The following is a 15,637-nucleotide window of genomic DNA, read 5'->3' as shown; positions in this document are numbered from 1 at the left end:
CTACATCCCTCTGGGGGTCTCTCCACTGCATCCCCCCGGGGGTCTCTCCACTACATCCTTCCGGGGGGTCTCTCCACTACATCCCTCCGGGGGTCTCTTCACTCCATCCTTCCGGGGGGTCTCTCCACTACATCCCCCTGGGGGTCTCTCCACTACATCCCCCTGGGGGTCTCTCCACTACATCCCTCAGGGGGGTCTCTTCACTACATCCCCCCGGGGGTCTCTCCACTACATCCCTCCGGGGGGTCTCTCCACTACATCCCTCCGGGGATCTCTCCACTACATCCTTCCGGGGGGTCTCTCCACTACATCCTTCCAGGGGGTCTCTCCACTACATCCTTCTGGGGGTCTCTCCACTACCTCCCTCCGGGGGGTCTCTCCACTACATCCCCCCAGGGGTCTCTCCACTACATCCCTCCGGGGGATCTCTCCACTACATCCTTCCGGGGGTCTCTCCACTACATCCCTCCGGAGGGTCTCTACACTACATCGCTCCGGGGATCTCTCCACTACATCCTTCCGGGGGGTCTCTCCACTACATCCCTCCGGAGGGTCTCTCCACTACATCCCTCCGGAGATCTCTCCATTACATCCTTCCGGGGGGTCTCTCCACATCCCTCCGGGGATCTCTCCATTACATCCTTCCGGGGGGTCTCTCCACTACATCCCTCCGGGGATCTCTCCACTACATCCTTCCGGGGGGTCTCTCCACTACATCCCTCTGGGGGTCTCTCCACTACATCCCTCTGGGGGTCTCTCCACTACATCCCTCCGGGGGGTCTCTCCACTACATCCCTCAGGGGGGTCTCTTCACTACATCCCCCCGGGGGTCTCTCCACTACATCCCTCCGGGGGGTCTCTCCACTACATCCCTCCGGGGATCTCTCCACTACATCCTTCCGGGGGGGTCTCTCCACTACATCCCTCCGGGGGGTCTCTCTACTACATCCCTCCGGGGGGTCTCTTCACTACATCCTTCCGGGGGGTCTCTCCACTACATCCTTCCGGGGGTCTCTCCACTACATCCCTCCGGGGATCTCCCCACTACATCCTTCCGGGGGGTCTCTCCACTACATCCTTCCGGGGGTCTCTACACTACATCCCTCCGGGGATCTCTCCACTACATCCTTCCGGGGGGTCTCTCCACTACATCCCTCCGGAGGGTCTCTCCACTACATCCCTCCGGAGATCTCTCCACTACATCCTTCCGGGGGGTCTCTCCACATCCCTCCGGGGATCTCTCCATTACATCCTTCCGGGGGGTCTCTCCACTACATCCCTCCGGGGATCTCTCCACTACATCCTTCCGGGGGGTCTCTCCACTACATCCTTCCAGGGGGTCTCTCCACTACCTCCCTCCGGGGGGTCTCTCCACTTCATCCCCCCAGGGGTCTCTCCACTACATCCCTCCGGGGATCTCTCCATTACATCCTTCCGGGGGGTCTCTCCACTACATCCCTCCGGGGATCTCCCCACTACATCCTTCCGGGGGGTCTCTCCACTACATCCCTCCGGTGGTCTCTCCACTACATCCCTCCGGGGGGTCTCTCCACTACACTACACTACACCCCCCCACCTCTGAAGGACTCAGCTTACATGTCAATGCTCCATTTCTCCAGAGGAGGCGCTACTGACTAGAGGTGGAGATAAGGGTCTGCAGCCACACGGGCCCTCTGCTCCACATGAGGAGTCCACGTGGTAGGGGCCCAGCCACAGATTACTGCCCATTACTGGGGTCACAGTAGTCACACCCTGGGTCAATATTACTGTGTGGCCCCTTCGACAGTCACATGTCCAGACTCACCGGGGGTCTTCTCCACTACATCCTTCCGGGGGTCTCTCCACTACATCCTTCCGGGGGTCTCTCCACTACATCCCTCCGGAGGGTCTCTACACTACATCCTTCCGGGGGTCTCTCCACTACATCCTTCCGGGGGTCTCTCCACTACATCCCTTCGGAGGGTCTCTACACTACATCCCTCCGGGGATCTCTCCACTACATCCTTCCGGGGGGTCTCTCCACTACATCCCTCCGGAGGGTCTCTACACTACATCCCTCCGGAGATCTCTCCACTACATCCTTCCTGGGGGTCTCTCCACTACATCCCTCCGGAGGGTCTCTCCATTACATCCTTCCGGGGGGTCTCTCCACTACATCCCTCCGGGGATCTCTCCACTACATCCCTCCGGGGATCTCTCCATTACATCCTTCCGGGGGGTCTCTCCACTACATCCTTCCGGGGGGTCTCTCCACTACATCCCTCTGGGGGTCTCTCCACTACATCCCTCCGGGGGTCTCTCCACTACATCCTTCCGGGGGGTCTCTCCACTACATCCCTCCGGGGAGCTCTCCACTACATCCCTCCGGAGGGTCTCTCCACTACATCCCTCCGGAGATCTCTCCATTAAATCCTTCCGGGGGGTCTCTCCACATCCCTCCAGGGATCTCTCCATTACATCCTTCCGGGGGGTCTCTCCACTACATCCCTCCGGGGATCTCTCCACTACATCCTTCCGGGGGGTCTCTCCACTACATCCCTCTGGGGGTCTCTCCACTACATCCCTCTGGGGGTCTCTCCACATCCCTCCGGGGATCTCTCCATTACATCCTTCCAGGGGGTCTCTCCACTACATCTCTCCGGGGATCTCTCCACTACATCCTTCCAGGGGGGTCTCTCCACTACATCCCTCCGGGGGGTCTCTCTACTACCTCCTTCCGGGGGGTCTCTCCACTACATCCCTCCGGGGGTCTCTCCACTACATCCCTCCGGGGATCTCTCCATTACATCCTTCCGGGGATCTCTCCATTACATCCTTCCGGGGGGTCTCTCCACTACCTCCTTCCGGGGGGTCTCTCCACTACATCCCTCCGGGGGTCTCTCCACTACATCCCTCCGGAGATCTCTCCATTATATCCTTCCGGGGGGTCTCTCCACATCCCTCCGGGGATCTCTCCATTACATCCTTCCGGGGGGTCTCTCCACTACATCCCTCCGGGGATCTCTCCACTACATCCCTCCGGGGGTCTCTCCACTACATCCCTCCGGGGGGTCTCTCCACTACACTACACTACACCCCCCCACCTCTGAAGAACTCAGCACACATGTCAATGCTCCATTTCTCCAGAGGAGGCGCTACTGACTAGAGGTGGAGATAAGGGTCTGCAGCCACACGGGCCCTCTGCTCCACATGAGGAGTCCACGTGGTAGGGGCCCAGCCACAGATTACTGCCCATTACTGGGGTCACAGTAGTCACACCCTGGGTCAATATTACTGTGTGGCCCCTTCGACAGTCACATGTCCAGACTCACCAGGGGTCTTCTCCACTCAACCGCAGGGTCAGTGACCTCCGGGGGGAACTCCGGGTCCGTAAAGAGACATCCTTTCTCCAAGCAGGAAGCACGAAGAACGCAATACTTCTGACTAGACCACATTCTAGACAGACCGAGGAAGAAACGAGAGAGATGAGAGAGATGAAAAAGAGAGAGAGAGACAGAGATATGAGAGAGACGAAAGAGAGACAGAGATATGAGAGAGACAAAAGAGAGAGAGAGAGATAAGAGAGAGACAGAGATATGAGAGAGTTGAGGGAGAGATAAGAGAGAGACGAAAGAGAGAGACAGAGATATGAGAGAGACGAAAAAGAGAGACAGAGATATGAGAGAGACGAAAGATAGAGAGAGATAAGAGAGATACAGAGATATGAGAGAGACAGAGATATGAGAGAGACGAAAGAGAGAGAGAGATAAGAGAGAGACAGAGATATGAGAGAGACGAAAGAGAGAGACAGAGATATGAGAGAGACGAAAGAGAGAGAGAGAGATAAGAGAGAGACAGAGATATGAGAGAGACGAAAGAGAGACAGAGATATGAGAGAGACAAAAGAGAGAGAGAGAGATAAGAGAGAGACAGAGATATGAGAGAGACGAAAGAGAGAGACAGAGATATGAGAGAGACGAAAGAGAGAGAGATAAGAGAGAGACAGAGATATGAGAGAGACGAAAGAGAGAGACAGAGATATGAGAGAGACGAAAGAGAGACAGAGATATGAGAGAGACGAAAGAGAGAGAGAGAGATAAGAGAGAGACAGAGATATGAGAGAGACGAAAGAGAGAGAGAGATAAGAGAGAGACAGAGATATGAGAGAGACGAAAGAGAGAGACAGAGATATGAGAGAGACGAGGGAGAGATAAGAGAGAGACGAAAGAGAGAGACAGAGATATGAGAGAGACGAAAGAGAGATATGAGAGAGACGAAAGAGAGAGATAAGAGAGAGACAGAGATATGAGAGAGACGAAAGAGAGACAGAGATATGAGAGAGACGAAAGAGAGAGACAGAGATGTGAGAGAAACGAAAGAGATAGACAGAGATATGAGAGAGACGAAAGAGAGAGACAGAGATATGAGAGAGACGAAAGAGAGACAGAGATATGAGAGAGACAAAAGAGAGAGAGAGAGATAAGAGAGAGACAGAGATATGAGAGAGACGAAAGAGAGAGACAGAGATATGAGAGAGACAAAAGAAAGACAGATATATGAGAGACAAAATAGGAAAACAGAGATATGAGAGAGATGAAAGAGCGAGACGGAGATATGAGAGACGAAAGAAAGGGACAGAGATATAAAAGAGATGAAGGAGAGAGAGATATGAGAGAGACACAAGAGAGACAGAGATGAAAGACAAAAGAGAGAGACAGAGATATGAGAGAGACAGATAAGAAAGAGAGACATATATAGATAGATAGTGTGGTGGAGATACCCTCTCCCCTGGGTTTTGGAGGGGCCTGGTTGCCTCGTGCCTCAGGATTACAGCCCATATACTAAAGCTCTGTTACCCCTCAGTGAAGAGGCTTCTTCGTGTCTTTTTACTATGTGGTTCGGCAAATGGGATCTACCGAAAAAACTACCGAACAAGACGCTTTCAACGACAGTATGCACGAGCGGATCCGTTCCTGCAATTTGTACATTCTATGACGGAGAACACAGACCGGCCGACATCTCTGGAACTGTTTGGGCAGGAAAGCCATGCTTGCGGTCGGCCAAATGTGACTTCCATGGAATTCGGGAACCCCTGCTCGGGGTGATTTCTGGATATGTTGTTCACCCAGATCAGAGCTATCCAGGGATGTATAATTTATGGGGAAAAATGTGTTTTCTGCCTGTGATTGATTAAGTTAGCCCATTGTGTTTGTTAATTGTATCACAGGCAGAGACCATTGTGTTTGGTAATTGTATCACAGGCAGAGCCCATTGTGTTTGGTAATTGTATCACAGGCAGAGCCCATTGTGTTTGTTAATTGTATCACAGACAGAGCCCATTGTGTTTGTTAATTGTATCACAGACAGAGCCCATTGTGTTTGGTAATTGTATCACAGGCAGAGCCCATTGTGTTTGGTAATTGTATCCCAGGCAGAGCCCATTGTGTTTGGTAATTGTATCACAGGCAGAGCACATTGTGTTTGGTAATTGTATCACAGGCAGAGCCCATTGTGTTTGTTAATTGTATCACAGACAGAGCCCATTGTGTTTGTTAATTGTATCACAGACAGAGCCCATTGTGTTTGGTAATTGTATCACAGGCAGAGCCCATTGTGTTTGGTAATTGTATCCCAGGCAGAGCCCATTGTGTTTGGTAATTGTATCACAGGCAGAGCACATTGTGTTTGGTAATTGTATCACAGGCAGAGCCCATTGTGTTTGTTAATTGTATCACAGACAGAGCCCATTGTGTTTGGTAATTGTATCACAGGCAGAGCCCATTGTGTTTGGTAATTGTATCCCAGGCAGAGCCCATTGTGTTTGGTAATTGTATCACAGGCAGAGCCCATTGTGTTTGGTAATTGTATCACAGGCAGAGCACATTGTGTTTGGTAATTGTATCACAAGCAGAGGGGGGTTCAGTACAATTGCTGGGAGTGTTTCCATACTGTAAATGCATGTGATTGGCTAATGTATATACTGTCTCAGTCTTCCACAAGGTCCCCAGGGGGGGTGTCTCTTGCTGGAAGACCTGCATAAAAGGCTGACATGTAGCCCCATTAAAGAGAGTTCCTGTTTTACCCTCAGCATAGAGCCTCGTCTCATGTGTGGGGGACAAGGCTGCATCTACACTGGGGAATGCTATACGCTGTATACTCCCCGGCTATAATCCCTGAGCTCTTAAGAGCTGCTCCTGCATCGCTCTCTGAAGGAAGAGAGGTTCACCCACTGGAGCCTTGTCGTAGGGTCCAGGGTGAGTAGGAGACGGCGAGATCCCAACCAAGCCTCGACGGTTCTTGGAGTCGGCAGTGCTTACGGTGTCGAGCGGAGTGCTTGTAGCCCTCGGGAAGCATTAGGAGCATCCATCAACGGAGGTACCCAGTCGGGTAAACAGGGAGGAGCCCTCCAGCAGGTAGACAGGGAGCAGCCCTCCAGTCGGTAGACAGGGAGGAGCCCTCCAGCCGGTAGACAGGGAGCAGCCTTCCAGTCGGTAGACAGGGAGCAGCCCTCCAGTCGGTAGACAGGGAGGAGCCCTCCAGCCGGTAGACAGGGAGCAGCCCTCCAGTCGGTAGACAGGGAGGAGCCCTCCAGCCGGTAGACAGGGAGCAGCCTTCCAGCCGGTAGACAGGGAGCAGCCCTCCAGCCGGTAGACAGGGAGCAGCCCTCCAGTCGGTAGACAGGGAGCAGCCCTCCAGTCGGTAGACAGGGAGGAGCCCTCCAGCCGGTAGACAGGGAGCAGCCCTCCAGTCGGTAGACAGGGAGGAGCCCTCCAGCCGGTAGACAGGGAGCAGCCCTCCAGCCGGTAGACAGGGAGCAGCCCTCCAGTCGGTAGACAGGGAGCAGCCCTCCAGTCGGTAGACAGGGAGCAGCCCTCCAGCCGGTAGACAGGGAGCAGCCCTCCAGCCGGTAGACAGGGAGCAGCCCTCCAGCCGGTAGACAGGGAGCAGCCCTCCAGCCGGTAGACAGGGAGCAGCCCTCCAGCCGGTAGACAGGGAGCAGCCCTCCAGCCGGTAGACAGGGAGGAGCCCTCCATCCGGTAGACAGGGAGCAGCCCTTCAGCCGGTAGACAGGGAGCAGCCCTCCAGCCGGTAGAGAGGGAGCAGCCCTCCAGCCGGTAGACAGGGAGCAGCCCTCCAGCCGGTAGACAGGGAGCAGCCCTCCATCCGGTAGACAGGGAGCAGCCCTCCAGCCGGTAGACAGGGAGCAGCCCTCCAGCCGGTAGACAGGGAGCAGCCCTCCAGCCGGTAGACAGGGAGCAGCCCTCCAGCCGGTAGACAGGGAGCAGCCCTCCAGCCGGTAGACAGGGAGCAGCCCTCCAGCCGGTAGACAGGGAGCAGCCCTCCAGCCGGTAGACAGGGAGCAGCCCTCCATTCGGTAGACAGGGAGCAGCCCTCCAGCCGGTAGACAGGGAGCAGCCCTCCAGCCGGTAGACAGGGAGCAGCCCTCCAGCCGGTAGACAGGGAGGAGCCCTCCAGCCGGTAGACAGGGAGCAGCCCTCCAGCCGGTAGACAGGGAGGAGCCCTCCAGCCGGTAGACAGGGAGCAGCCCTCCAGCCGGTAGACAGGGAGCAGCCCTCCAGCCGGTAGACAGGGAGCAGCCCTCCAGCCGGTAGACAGGGAGCAGCCCTCCAGCCGGTAGACAGGGAGCAGCCCTCCAGCCGGTAGACAGGGAGGAGCCCTCCAGCCGGTAGACAGGGAGGAGCCCTCCATCCGGTAGACAGGGAGCAGCCCTCCAGCCGGTAGACAGGGAGCAGCCCTCCAGCCGGTAGACAGGGAGGAGCCCTCCAGCCGGTAGACAGGGAGCAGCCCTCCAGCCGGTAGACAGGGAGCAGCCCTCCAGCCGGTAGACAGGGAGCAGCCCTCCAGCCGGTAGACAGGGAGCAGCCCTCCAGCCGGTAGAGAGGGAGCAGCCCTCCAGCCGGTAGACAGGGAGCAGCCCTCCAGCCGGTAGACAGGGAGCAGCCCTCCAGCCGGTAGACAGGGAGCAGCCCTCCAGCCGGTAGACAGGGAGCAGCCCTCCAGCCGGTAGACAGGGAGCAGCCCTCCAGCCGGTAGACAGGGAGCAGCCCTCCAGCCGGTAGACAGGGAGCAGCCCTCCAGCCGGTAGACAGGGAGCAGCCCTCCAGCCGGTAGACAGGGAGTAGCCCTCCAGCCGGTAGACAGGGTCAATATATGTATAGTAAAGGCCGAATAGGCGAGGTTTTCTTTTGCTGTTTTGTTATCAATAGACCCGGCTTCAAACGTATTCCTCTGTGTTTGGTCTGAATTGGATGGAACAGACAAGTGTCCTTTGACCCCAGCAAAAGCGATCCCGAACATAACCCCTCACAATAGATACATAGATAGAGATTGATAGATAGATAGACACTCCTATGAGGAGCACAAAGATGGGCAAAACTACTGTGAGGAGCAGATATCTGGACATAACTAATGTGGGGGGTATATATCTGGGCATAACTACTGTGAGGGACAAATATATGGGTATAAATGCTGTGAGGGGGAACATATCTGGACATAACTACTGTGAGGGGGCACATATCTGGTATAACTACTGTGAGGGGGGCACATATCTGGTATAACTACTGTGAGGGGGGCACATATCTGGTATAACTACTGTGAGGGGGGCACATATCTGGTATAACTATTGTGAGGGGGCACATATCTGGTATAACTACTGTGAGGGGACACATATCTGGTATAACTACTGTGAGGGGGCACATATCTGGTATAACTACCGTGCAGGGGCACATATCTGGTATAACTACTGTGAGGGGGGCACATATCTGGTATAACTACTGTGAGGGGGGCAGATATCTGGTATAACTATTGTGAGGGGGCACATATCTGGTATAACTACTGTGAGGGGACACATATCTGGTATAACTACTATGAGAGAGCACATATCTGACTATAACTACTATGACGGACACATATCTGGACATAACTACTGTGAGGGGGCACATATCTGGGTATAACTACTGTGAGGGGGAACATATCTGGACATAACTACTGTGAGGGGGCACATATCTGGGTATAACTACTGTGAGGGGCAGATATCTGGGCATAACTACTGCGAGAGGGGCACAAATCTGGGCATAACTACTGGGAGGGGGCACATATCTGGGTATAACTACTGTGAGGGGCACATATCTGGGTATAACTACTGTGAGAGGGCACATATCTGGGCATAACTACTGTGAGGGGGCACATATCTCACCATAACTACTGAGAGAGACTATCCATACTGCTGGGAGAAGAGGCAGAGAGACTATATCCATACTACTGGGGGAAGAGGCAGAGAGACTATCCATACTGCTGGAGGAAGAGGCAGAGAGACTATCCATACTGCTGGGGGAAGAGGAAGAGAGACTATCCATACTACTGGGGGAAGAGGAAGAGAGACTATCCATACTACTGGGGGAAGAGGAAGAGAGACTATCCATACTACTGGGGGAAGAGGAAGAGAGCCTATCCATACTACTGGGGGAGGAGGAAGAGAGACTATATCCATACTACTGGGGGAAGAGGCAGAGAGACTATCCATACTGCTGGGGGAAGAGGAAGAGAGACTATCCATACTACTGGGGGAAGAGGAAGAGAGACAATCCATACTGCTGGGGGAAGAGGCAGAGAGACTATCCATACTGCTGGGGGAAGAGGCAGAGAGACTATCCATACTGCTGGGGGAAGAGGAAGAGAGACTATCCATACTACTGGGGGAAGAGGAAGAGAGACTATCCATACTGCTGGGAGAAGAGGCAGAGAGACTATCCATACTGCTGGGGGAAGAGGAAGAGAGACTATCCATACTGCTGGGGGAAGAGGCAGAGAGACTATCCAGACTGCTGGGGGAAGAGGAAGAGAGACTATCCATACTGCTGGGGGAAGAGGAAGAGAGACTATCCATACTGCTAGGAGAAGAGGCAGAGAGACTATCCATACTACTGGGGGAAGAGGAAGAGAGACTATCCATACTGCTGGGAGAAGAGGCAGAGAGACTATCCATACTGCTGGAGGAACAGGCAGAGAGACTATCCATACTGCTGGGAGAAGAGGCAGAGAGACTATCCATACTGCTGGGGGAAGAGGCAGAGAGACTATCCATACTGCTGGGGGAAGAGGAAGAGAGACTATCCATACTGCTGGGGGAAGAGGCAGAGAGACTATCCATACTGCTAGGAGAAGAGGCAGAGAGACTATCCATACTACTGGGGGAAGAGGAAGAGAGACTATCCATACTACTGGGGGAAGAGGAAGAGAGACAATCCATACTGCTGGGGGAAGAGGAAGAGAGACTATCCATACTGCTGGGAGAAGAGGCAGAGAGACTATCCATACTGCTGGGAGAAGAGGCAGAGAGACTATCCATACTGCTGGGAGAAGAGGCAGAGAGACTATCCATACTGCTGGGGGAGGAGGAAGAGAAATTATCCATACTGCTGGGAGAAGAGGCAGAGACACTATCCATACTGCTGGGGGAAGAGGAAGAGAGACTATCCATACTGCTGGGGGAAGAGGCAGAGAGACTATCCATACTGCTAGGAGAAGAGGCAGAGAGACTATCCATACTACTGGGGGAAGAGGAAGAGAGACTATCCATACTGCTGGGAGAAGAGGCAGAGAGACTATCCATACTGCTGGAGGAAGAGGAAGAGAGACTATCCATACTACTGGGGGAAGAGGAAGAGAGACTATCCATACTGCTGGAGGAAGAGGCAGAGAGACTATCCATACTGCTGGGAGAAGAGGCAGAGAGACTATCCATACTGCTGGGGGAAGAGGCAGAGAGACTATCCATACTGCTGGGAGAAGAGGCAGAGAGACTATCCATACTGCTGGGAGAAGAGGCAGAGAGACTATCCATACTACTGGGGAAGAGGCAGAGAGACTATCCATACTGCTGGGAGAAGAGGCAGAGAGGCTATACATACTGCTGGGGGAAGAGGAAGAGAGACTATCCATACTGCTGGGGGAAGAGGCAGAGAGACTATCCATACTGCTGGGAGAAGAGGCAGAGAGACTATCCATACTGCTGGGGGAAGAGGCAGAGAGACTATCCATACTGCTGGGGGAAGAGGCAGAGAGACTATCCATACTGCTGGAGGAAGAGGCAGAGAGACTATCCAGACTGCTGGGGGAAGAGGCAGAGAGACTATCCATACCCAGTCTGATAGAGAAGCTAGCCTTTATAATCCCAGTCTGATAGAGAGAGAAGCTAGCCTCTATATACGCAGTCTGATAGAGAGAAAAGCTAGCCTCTATATACCCTATCTGATAGAGAGAAGCTAGCCTCCATATACCCTGCTGATAGAGAGAGAAGCTAGCCTCCATATACCCAATCTGATACAGAGAAGCTAGACTCCATATACTCAGTCTGATAGAGAGAAGCTAGCCTCTATGTTCCCAGTATGATAGAGAGAGAATCTAGCCTCCATATACCCAGTCTGATAGAGAGAGAATTTAGCCTCCATATACAAAGTTTGATAGAGAAAATTGCTTCCAGATTCCCAGTCTGATAGAGAGAAAAGCTAGCCTCCATATACCCAGTCTGCTGGGGGAAGAGGAAGAGAGACTATCCATACTTCTGGGGAAAGAGGAAGAGAGACTATCCATACTGCTTGGGGAAGAGGAAGAGAGACTATCCATATTGCTGGGGGAGGAGGAAGAGAGACTATCCATACTACTGGGGGAAGAGGCAGAGAGACTATCCATACTGCTGGAGATAGAGGAAGAGAGCCTATCCATACTGCTGGGGGAGGAGGAAGAGAGACTATCCATACTGCTGGGGGAAGGGACAGAGAGACTATCCATACTGCTGGGGGAAGAGGAAGAGAGACTATCCATACTGCTGGGGGAGGAGGAAGAGAGACTATCCATACTGCTGGGGGAGGAGGAAGAGAGACTATCCATACTACTGGGGGAAGAGGCAGAGAGGCTATCCATACTGCTGGGGGAAGAGGAAGAGAGACTATCCATACTGCTGGGGGAGGAGGAAGAGAGACTATCCATACTGCTGGGGGAGGAGGAAGAGAGACTATCCATACTGCTGGGGGAAGAGGCAGAGAGACTATCCATACTGCTGGAGGAAGAGGCAGAGAGACTATCCATACTGCTGGGGGAAGAGGAAGAGAGACTATCCATACTGCTGGGGGAGGAGGAAGAGAGACTATCCATACTGCTGGGGGAGGAGGAAGAGAGACTATCCATACTACTGGGGGAAGAGGCAGAGAGGCTATCCATACTGCTGGGGGAAGAGGAAGAGAGACTATCCATACTGCTGGGGGAAGAGGAAAAGAGACTATCCATACTACTGGGGGAAGAGGAAGAGAGACAATCCATACTGCTGGGGGAAGAGGAAGAGAGACTATCCATACTGCTGGGAGAAGAGGCAGAGAGACTATCCATACTGCTGGGGGAGGAGGAAGAGAGACTATCCATACTGCTGGGGGAGGAGGAAGAGAGACTATCCATACTACTGGGGGAAGAGGCAGAGAGACTATCCATACTGCTGGGGGAAGAGGCAGAGAGACTATCCATACTGCTGGAGGAAGAGGCAGAGAGACTATCCATACTGCTGGGGGAAGAGGAAGAGAGACTATCCATACTGCTGGGGGAGGAGGAAGAGAGACTATCCATACTGCTGGGGGAGGAGGAAGAGAGACTATCCATACTACTGGGGGAAGAGGCAGAGAGGCTATCCATACTGCTGGGGGAAGAGGAAGAGAGACTATCCATACTGCTGGGGGAAGAGGAAAAGAGACTATCCATACTACTGGGGGAAGAGGAAGAGAGACTATCCATACTGCTGGGGGAAGAGGAAGAGAGACTATCCATACTGCTGGGGGAGGAGGAAGAGAGACTATCCATACTACTGGGGGAAGAGGAAGAGAGACAATCCATACTGCTGGGGAAGAGGCAGAGAGACTATCCATACTGCTGGGGGAGGAGGAAGAGAGACTATCCATACTGCTGGGGGAGGAGGAAGAGAGACTATCCATACTACTGGGGGAAGAGGCAGAGAGACTATCCATACTGCTGGGGGAAGAGGCAGAGAGACTATCCATACTACTGGGGGAAGAGGCAGAGAGACTATCCATACTGCTGGGGGAAGAGGCAGAGAGACTATCCATACTACTGGGGGAAGAGGCAGAGAGACTATCCATACTGCTGGGGGAGGAGGAAGAGAGACTATCCATACTACTGGGGGAAGAGGCAGAGAGACTATCCATACTGCTGGGGGAAGAGGCAGAGAGACTATCCATACTGCTGGGGGAAGAGGCAGAGAGACTATCCATACTGCTGGGGGAAGAGGCAGAGAGACTATCCATACTACTGGGGGAAGAGGCAGAGAGACTATCCATACTGCTGGGGGAAGAGGAAGAGAGACTATCCATACTGCTGGGGGAAGAGGCAGAGAGACTATACATACTGCTGGGGGAAGAGGAAGAGAGACTATACATACTGCTGGGGGAAGAGGCAGAGAGACTATCCATACTGCTGGGGGAAGAGGCAGAGAGACTATCCATACTGCTGGGGGAGGAGGAAGAGAGACTATCCATACTGCTGGGGGAAGAGGCAGAGAGACTATCCATACTGCTGGGGGAGGAGGAAGAGAGACTATCCATACTGCTGGGGGAAGAGGCAGAGAGACTATCCATACTGCTGGGGGAGGAGGCAGAGAGACTATCCATACTGCTGGGGGAAGAGGAAGAGAGACTATCCATACTGCTGGGAGAAGAGGCAGAGAGACTATCCATACTGCTGGGGGAAGAGGCAGAGAGACTATCCATACTGCTGGGGGAGGAGGAAGAGAGACTATCCATACTGCTGGGGGAAGAGGCAGAGAGACTATCCATACTGCTGGGGGAGGAGGCAGAGAGACTATCCATACTGCTGGGGGAAGAGGCAGAGAGACTATCCATACTGCTGGGGAAGAGGAAGAGAGACTATCCATACTGCTGGGGAAGAGGAAGAGAGACTATCCATACTGCTGGGGAAGAGGAAGAGAGACTATCCATTTACTGACATATACAGTAAATAGATAGATAAATAATAGATATGAAACAGATGGATAGATAGATAGATAGATAGACAGATAGATAGACAGATAGACAGATAGATAGATAGATAGATAGATAGACAGATAGACAGATAGACAGTTCACTATACCTCTCTTGGTGTCGGCTCCTTCTGCCGTTGGTTCTGTTGTCAGTCTTTATCCTGCTGGTTTTGTGTCTACGCCCGGTTTCTGTGTATCTAGAGATAAGGTGACCCGGATATCCGCCCGGCGGTGCCCGCTCCTCTCTGTTTAGAAGGATTATGCTGTGGTTTTTGGAGCCCTGACAGTCAGACATTTCTCATCCCCCGGAGCTGCGATCGGGGGTCAGGGCCAGAGGCCTCTTGTAATGAGAGGGTTACCAAGAAGATGGCGGAGCTCGTCAGGTCCCTTCACATAGGGCAGCGATGTCCTGGAGATACCACAGAATGATCCTTTCTTATCTTTCTGCTGCCATAAAATTGCACCTGACCATGGGACTATCAAAGTGGTCAACCGTCTCATCAACCATCTCATCAGCCATCTCATCAACCACCTCATCAGTCATGTGAAAATAATAGGGCCGGGGAGGATGAGGCTCATTTCCTGCTACGGTGCCCCAGGGAGACTGACTTCAGGAGACTGTCTGATCTCTGCCCAGACTTCACCTCCATGGAGGAGGAAGAGAGAGTCTCCATACTGCTGGGGGGAGAGGAGAACACAACGGCCACAGCAGCACAATATATTACTGCCTGCCATAGACTGAGAGGAGCCGGATATACCATGGACTCCTATACCCCCACCCTGGATGTGTCCCCATCCCCCAACCCTACACAATTACTTCCCACTTGCTTTGCCAATGCTAAAATGTATTTAGTCCTGACAATAAAGCCGAGAAAGATAATAGACCAACCAAATAATATTGGCTTGACAAAGGCTCCGTTGAGGTGAGTGGAAAGGTTGCATTTGGTGTAATAAAGGATCCACTTTTCTTCACCTAAGTCTAGAGTGCGTCCCTGTGCTTACTTATACTAGATAGATAGATAGATAGATACAAACCGGATTCCAAAAAAGTTGGGACACTAAACAAATTGTGGATAAAAGCTGAATGCAATGATGTGGAGACGGCAAATGTCAATATGTTATCTGTAATAGAACGTAGATGACGGATCAAACGTTTAATCCGAGTAAATGTATCATTTTAAAGGAAAAATACGTTGATTCAAATTTTCACGGTGTCAACAAATCCCCAAAAAGTTGGGACAAGTAGCAATAAGAGGCTGGAAAAGGTAAATTTGAGCATAACGAAGCGCTGGAAGACCAATTAACACTAATTAGGTCAATTGGCAACATGATTGGGTATAAAAAGAGCTTCTCGGAGCGGCCGTGTCTCTCAGAAGCCAAGATGGGGAGAGGATCACCAATTCCCACAATGTTGCGCAGAAAGATAGTGGAGCAATATCAGAAAGGTGTTACCCAGCGAAACATTGCAAAGACTTTGCATCTATCATCATCAACTGTGCAGAACATCATCCGAAGATTCCGAGAATCTGGAACAATCTCTGTGCGTAAGGGTCAAGGCCGTAAAACCATACTGGATGCCCGTGATCTCCGGGCCCTTAC

The 15,637-nt window shown here is 52.7% G+C and overlaps 1 protein-coding gene across 2 annotated transcripts in view; it reads right to left on the bottom strand.

The window, feature by feature from the left end:
* Window positions 1-14,530, bottom strand: part of LOC122924255 (calpain-1 catalytic subunit-like) — a 35,670-nt gene extending 21,140 nt beyond the window's left edge. The window contains exons 1-2 of one of the 2 annotated variants that reach the window (XM_044275185.1): window positions 14,149-14,530; window positions 3,312-3,435 (exon numbers count right to left, since the gene is read on the bottom strand). In XM_044275185.1, coding sequence (XP_044131120.1) covers window positions 3,312-3,435; window positions 14,149-14,333 — 309 coding nt within the window. In that variant the 5' untranslated portion in view covers window positions 14,334-14,530. The remainder of the gene's footprint in view (window positions 1-3,311; window positions 3,436-14,148) is intronic. The other variant, XM_044275184.1, reaches the window with a different exon arrangement.
* Window positions 14,531-15,637: the final 1,107 nt, after the last annotated feature.

This window comes from Bufo gargarizans, unplaced genomic scaffold (genome assembly GCF_014858855.1).
Source record: "Bufo gargarizans isolate SCDJY-AF-19 unplaced genomic scaffold, ASM1485885v1 original_scaffold_954_pilon, whole genome shotgun sequence".
Lineage (NCBI taxonomy): Eukaryota > Metazoa > Chordata > Amphibia > Anura > Bufonidae > Bufo > Bufo gargarizans.
This window is presented reverse-complemented; position numbering and strand designations above follow the sequence as displayed.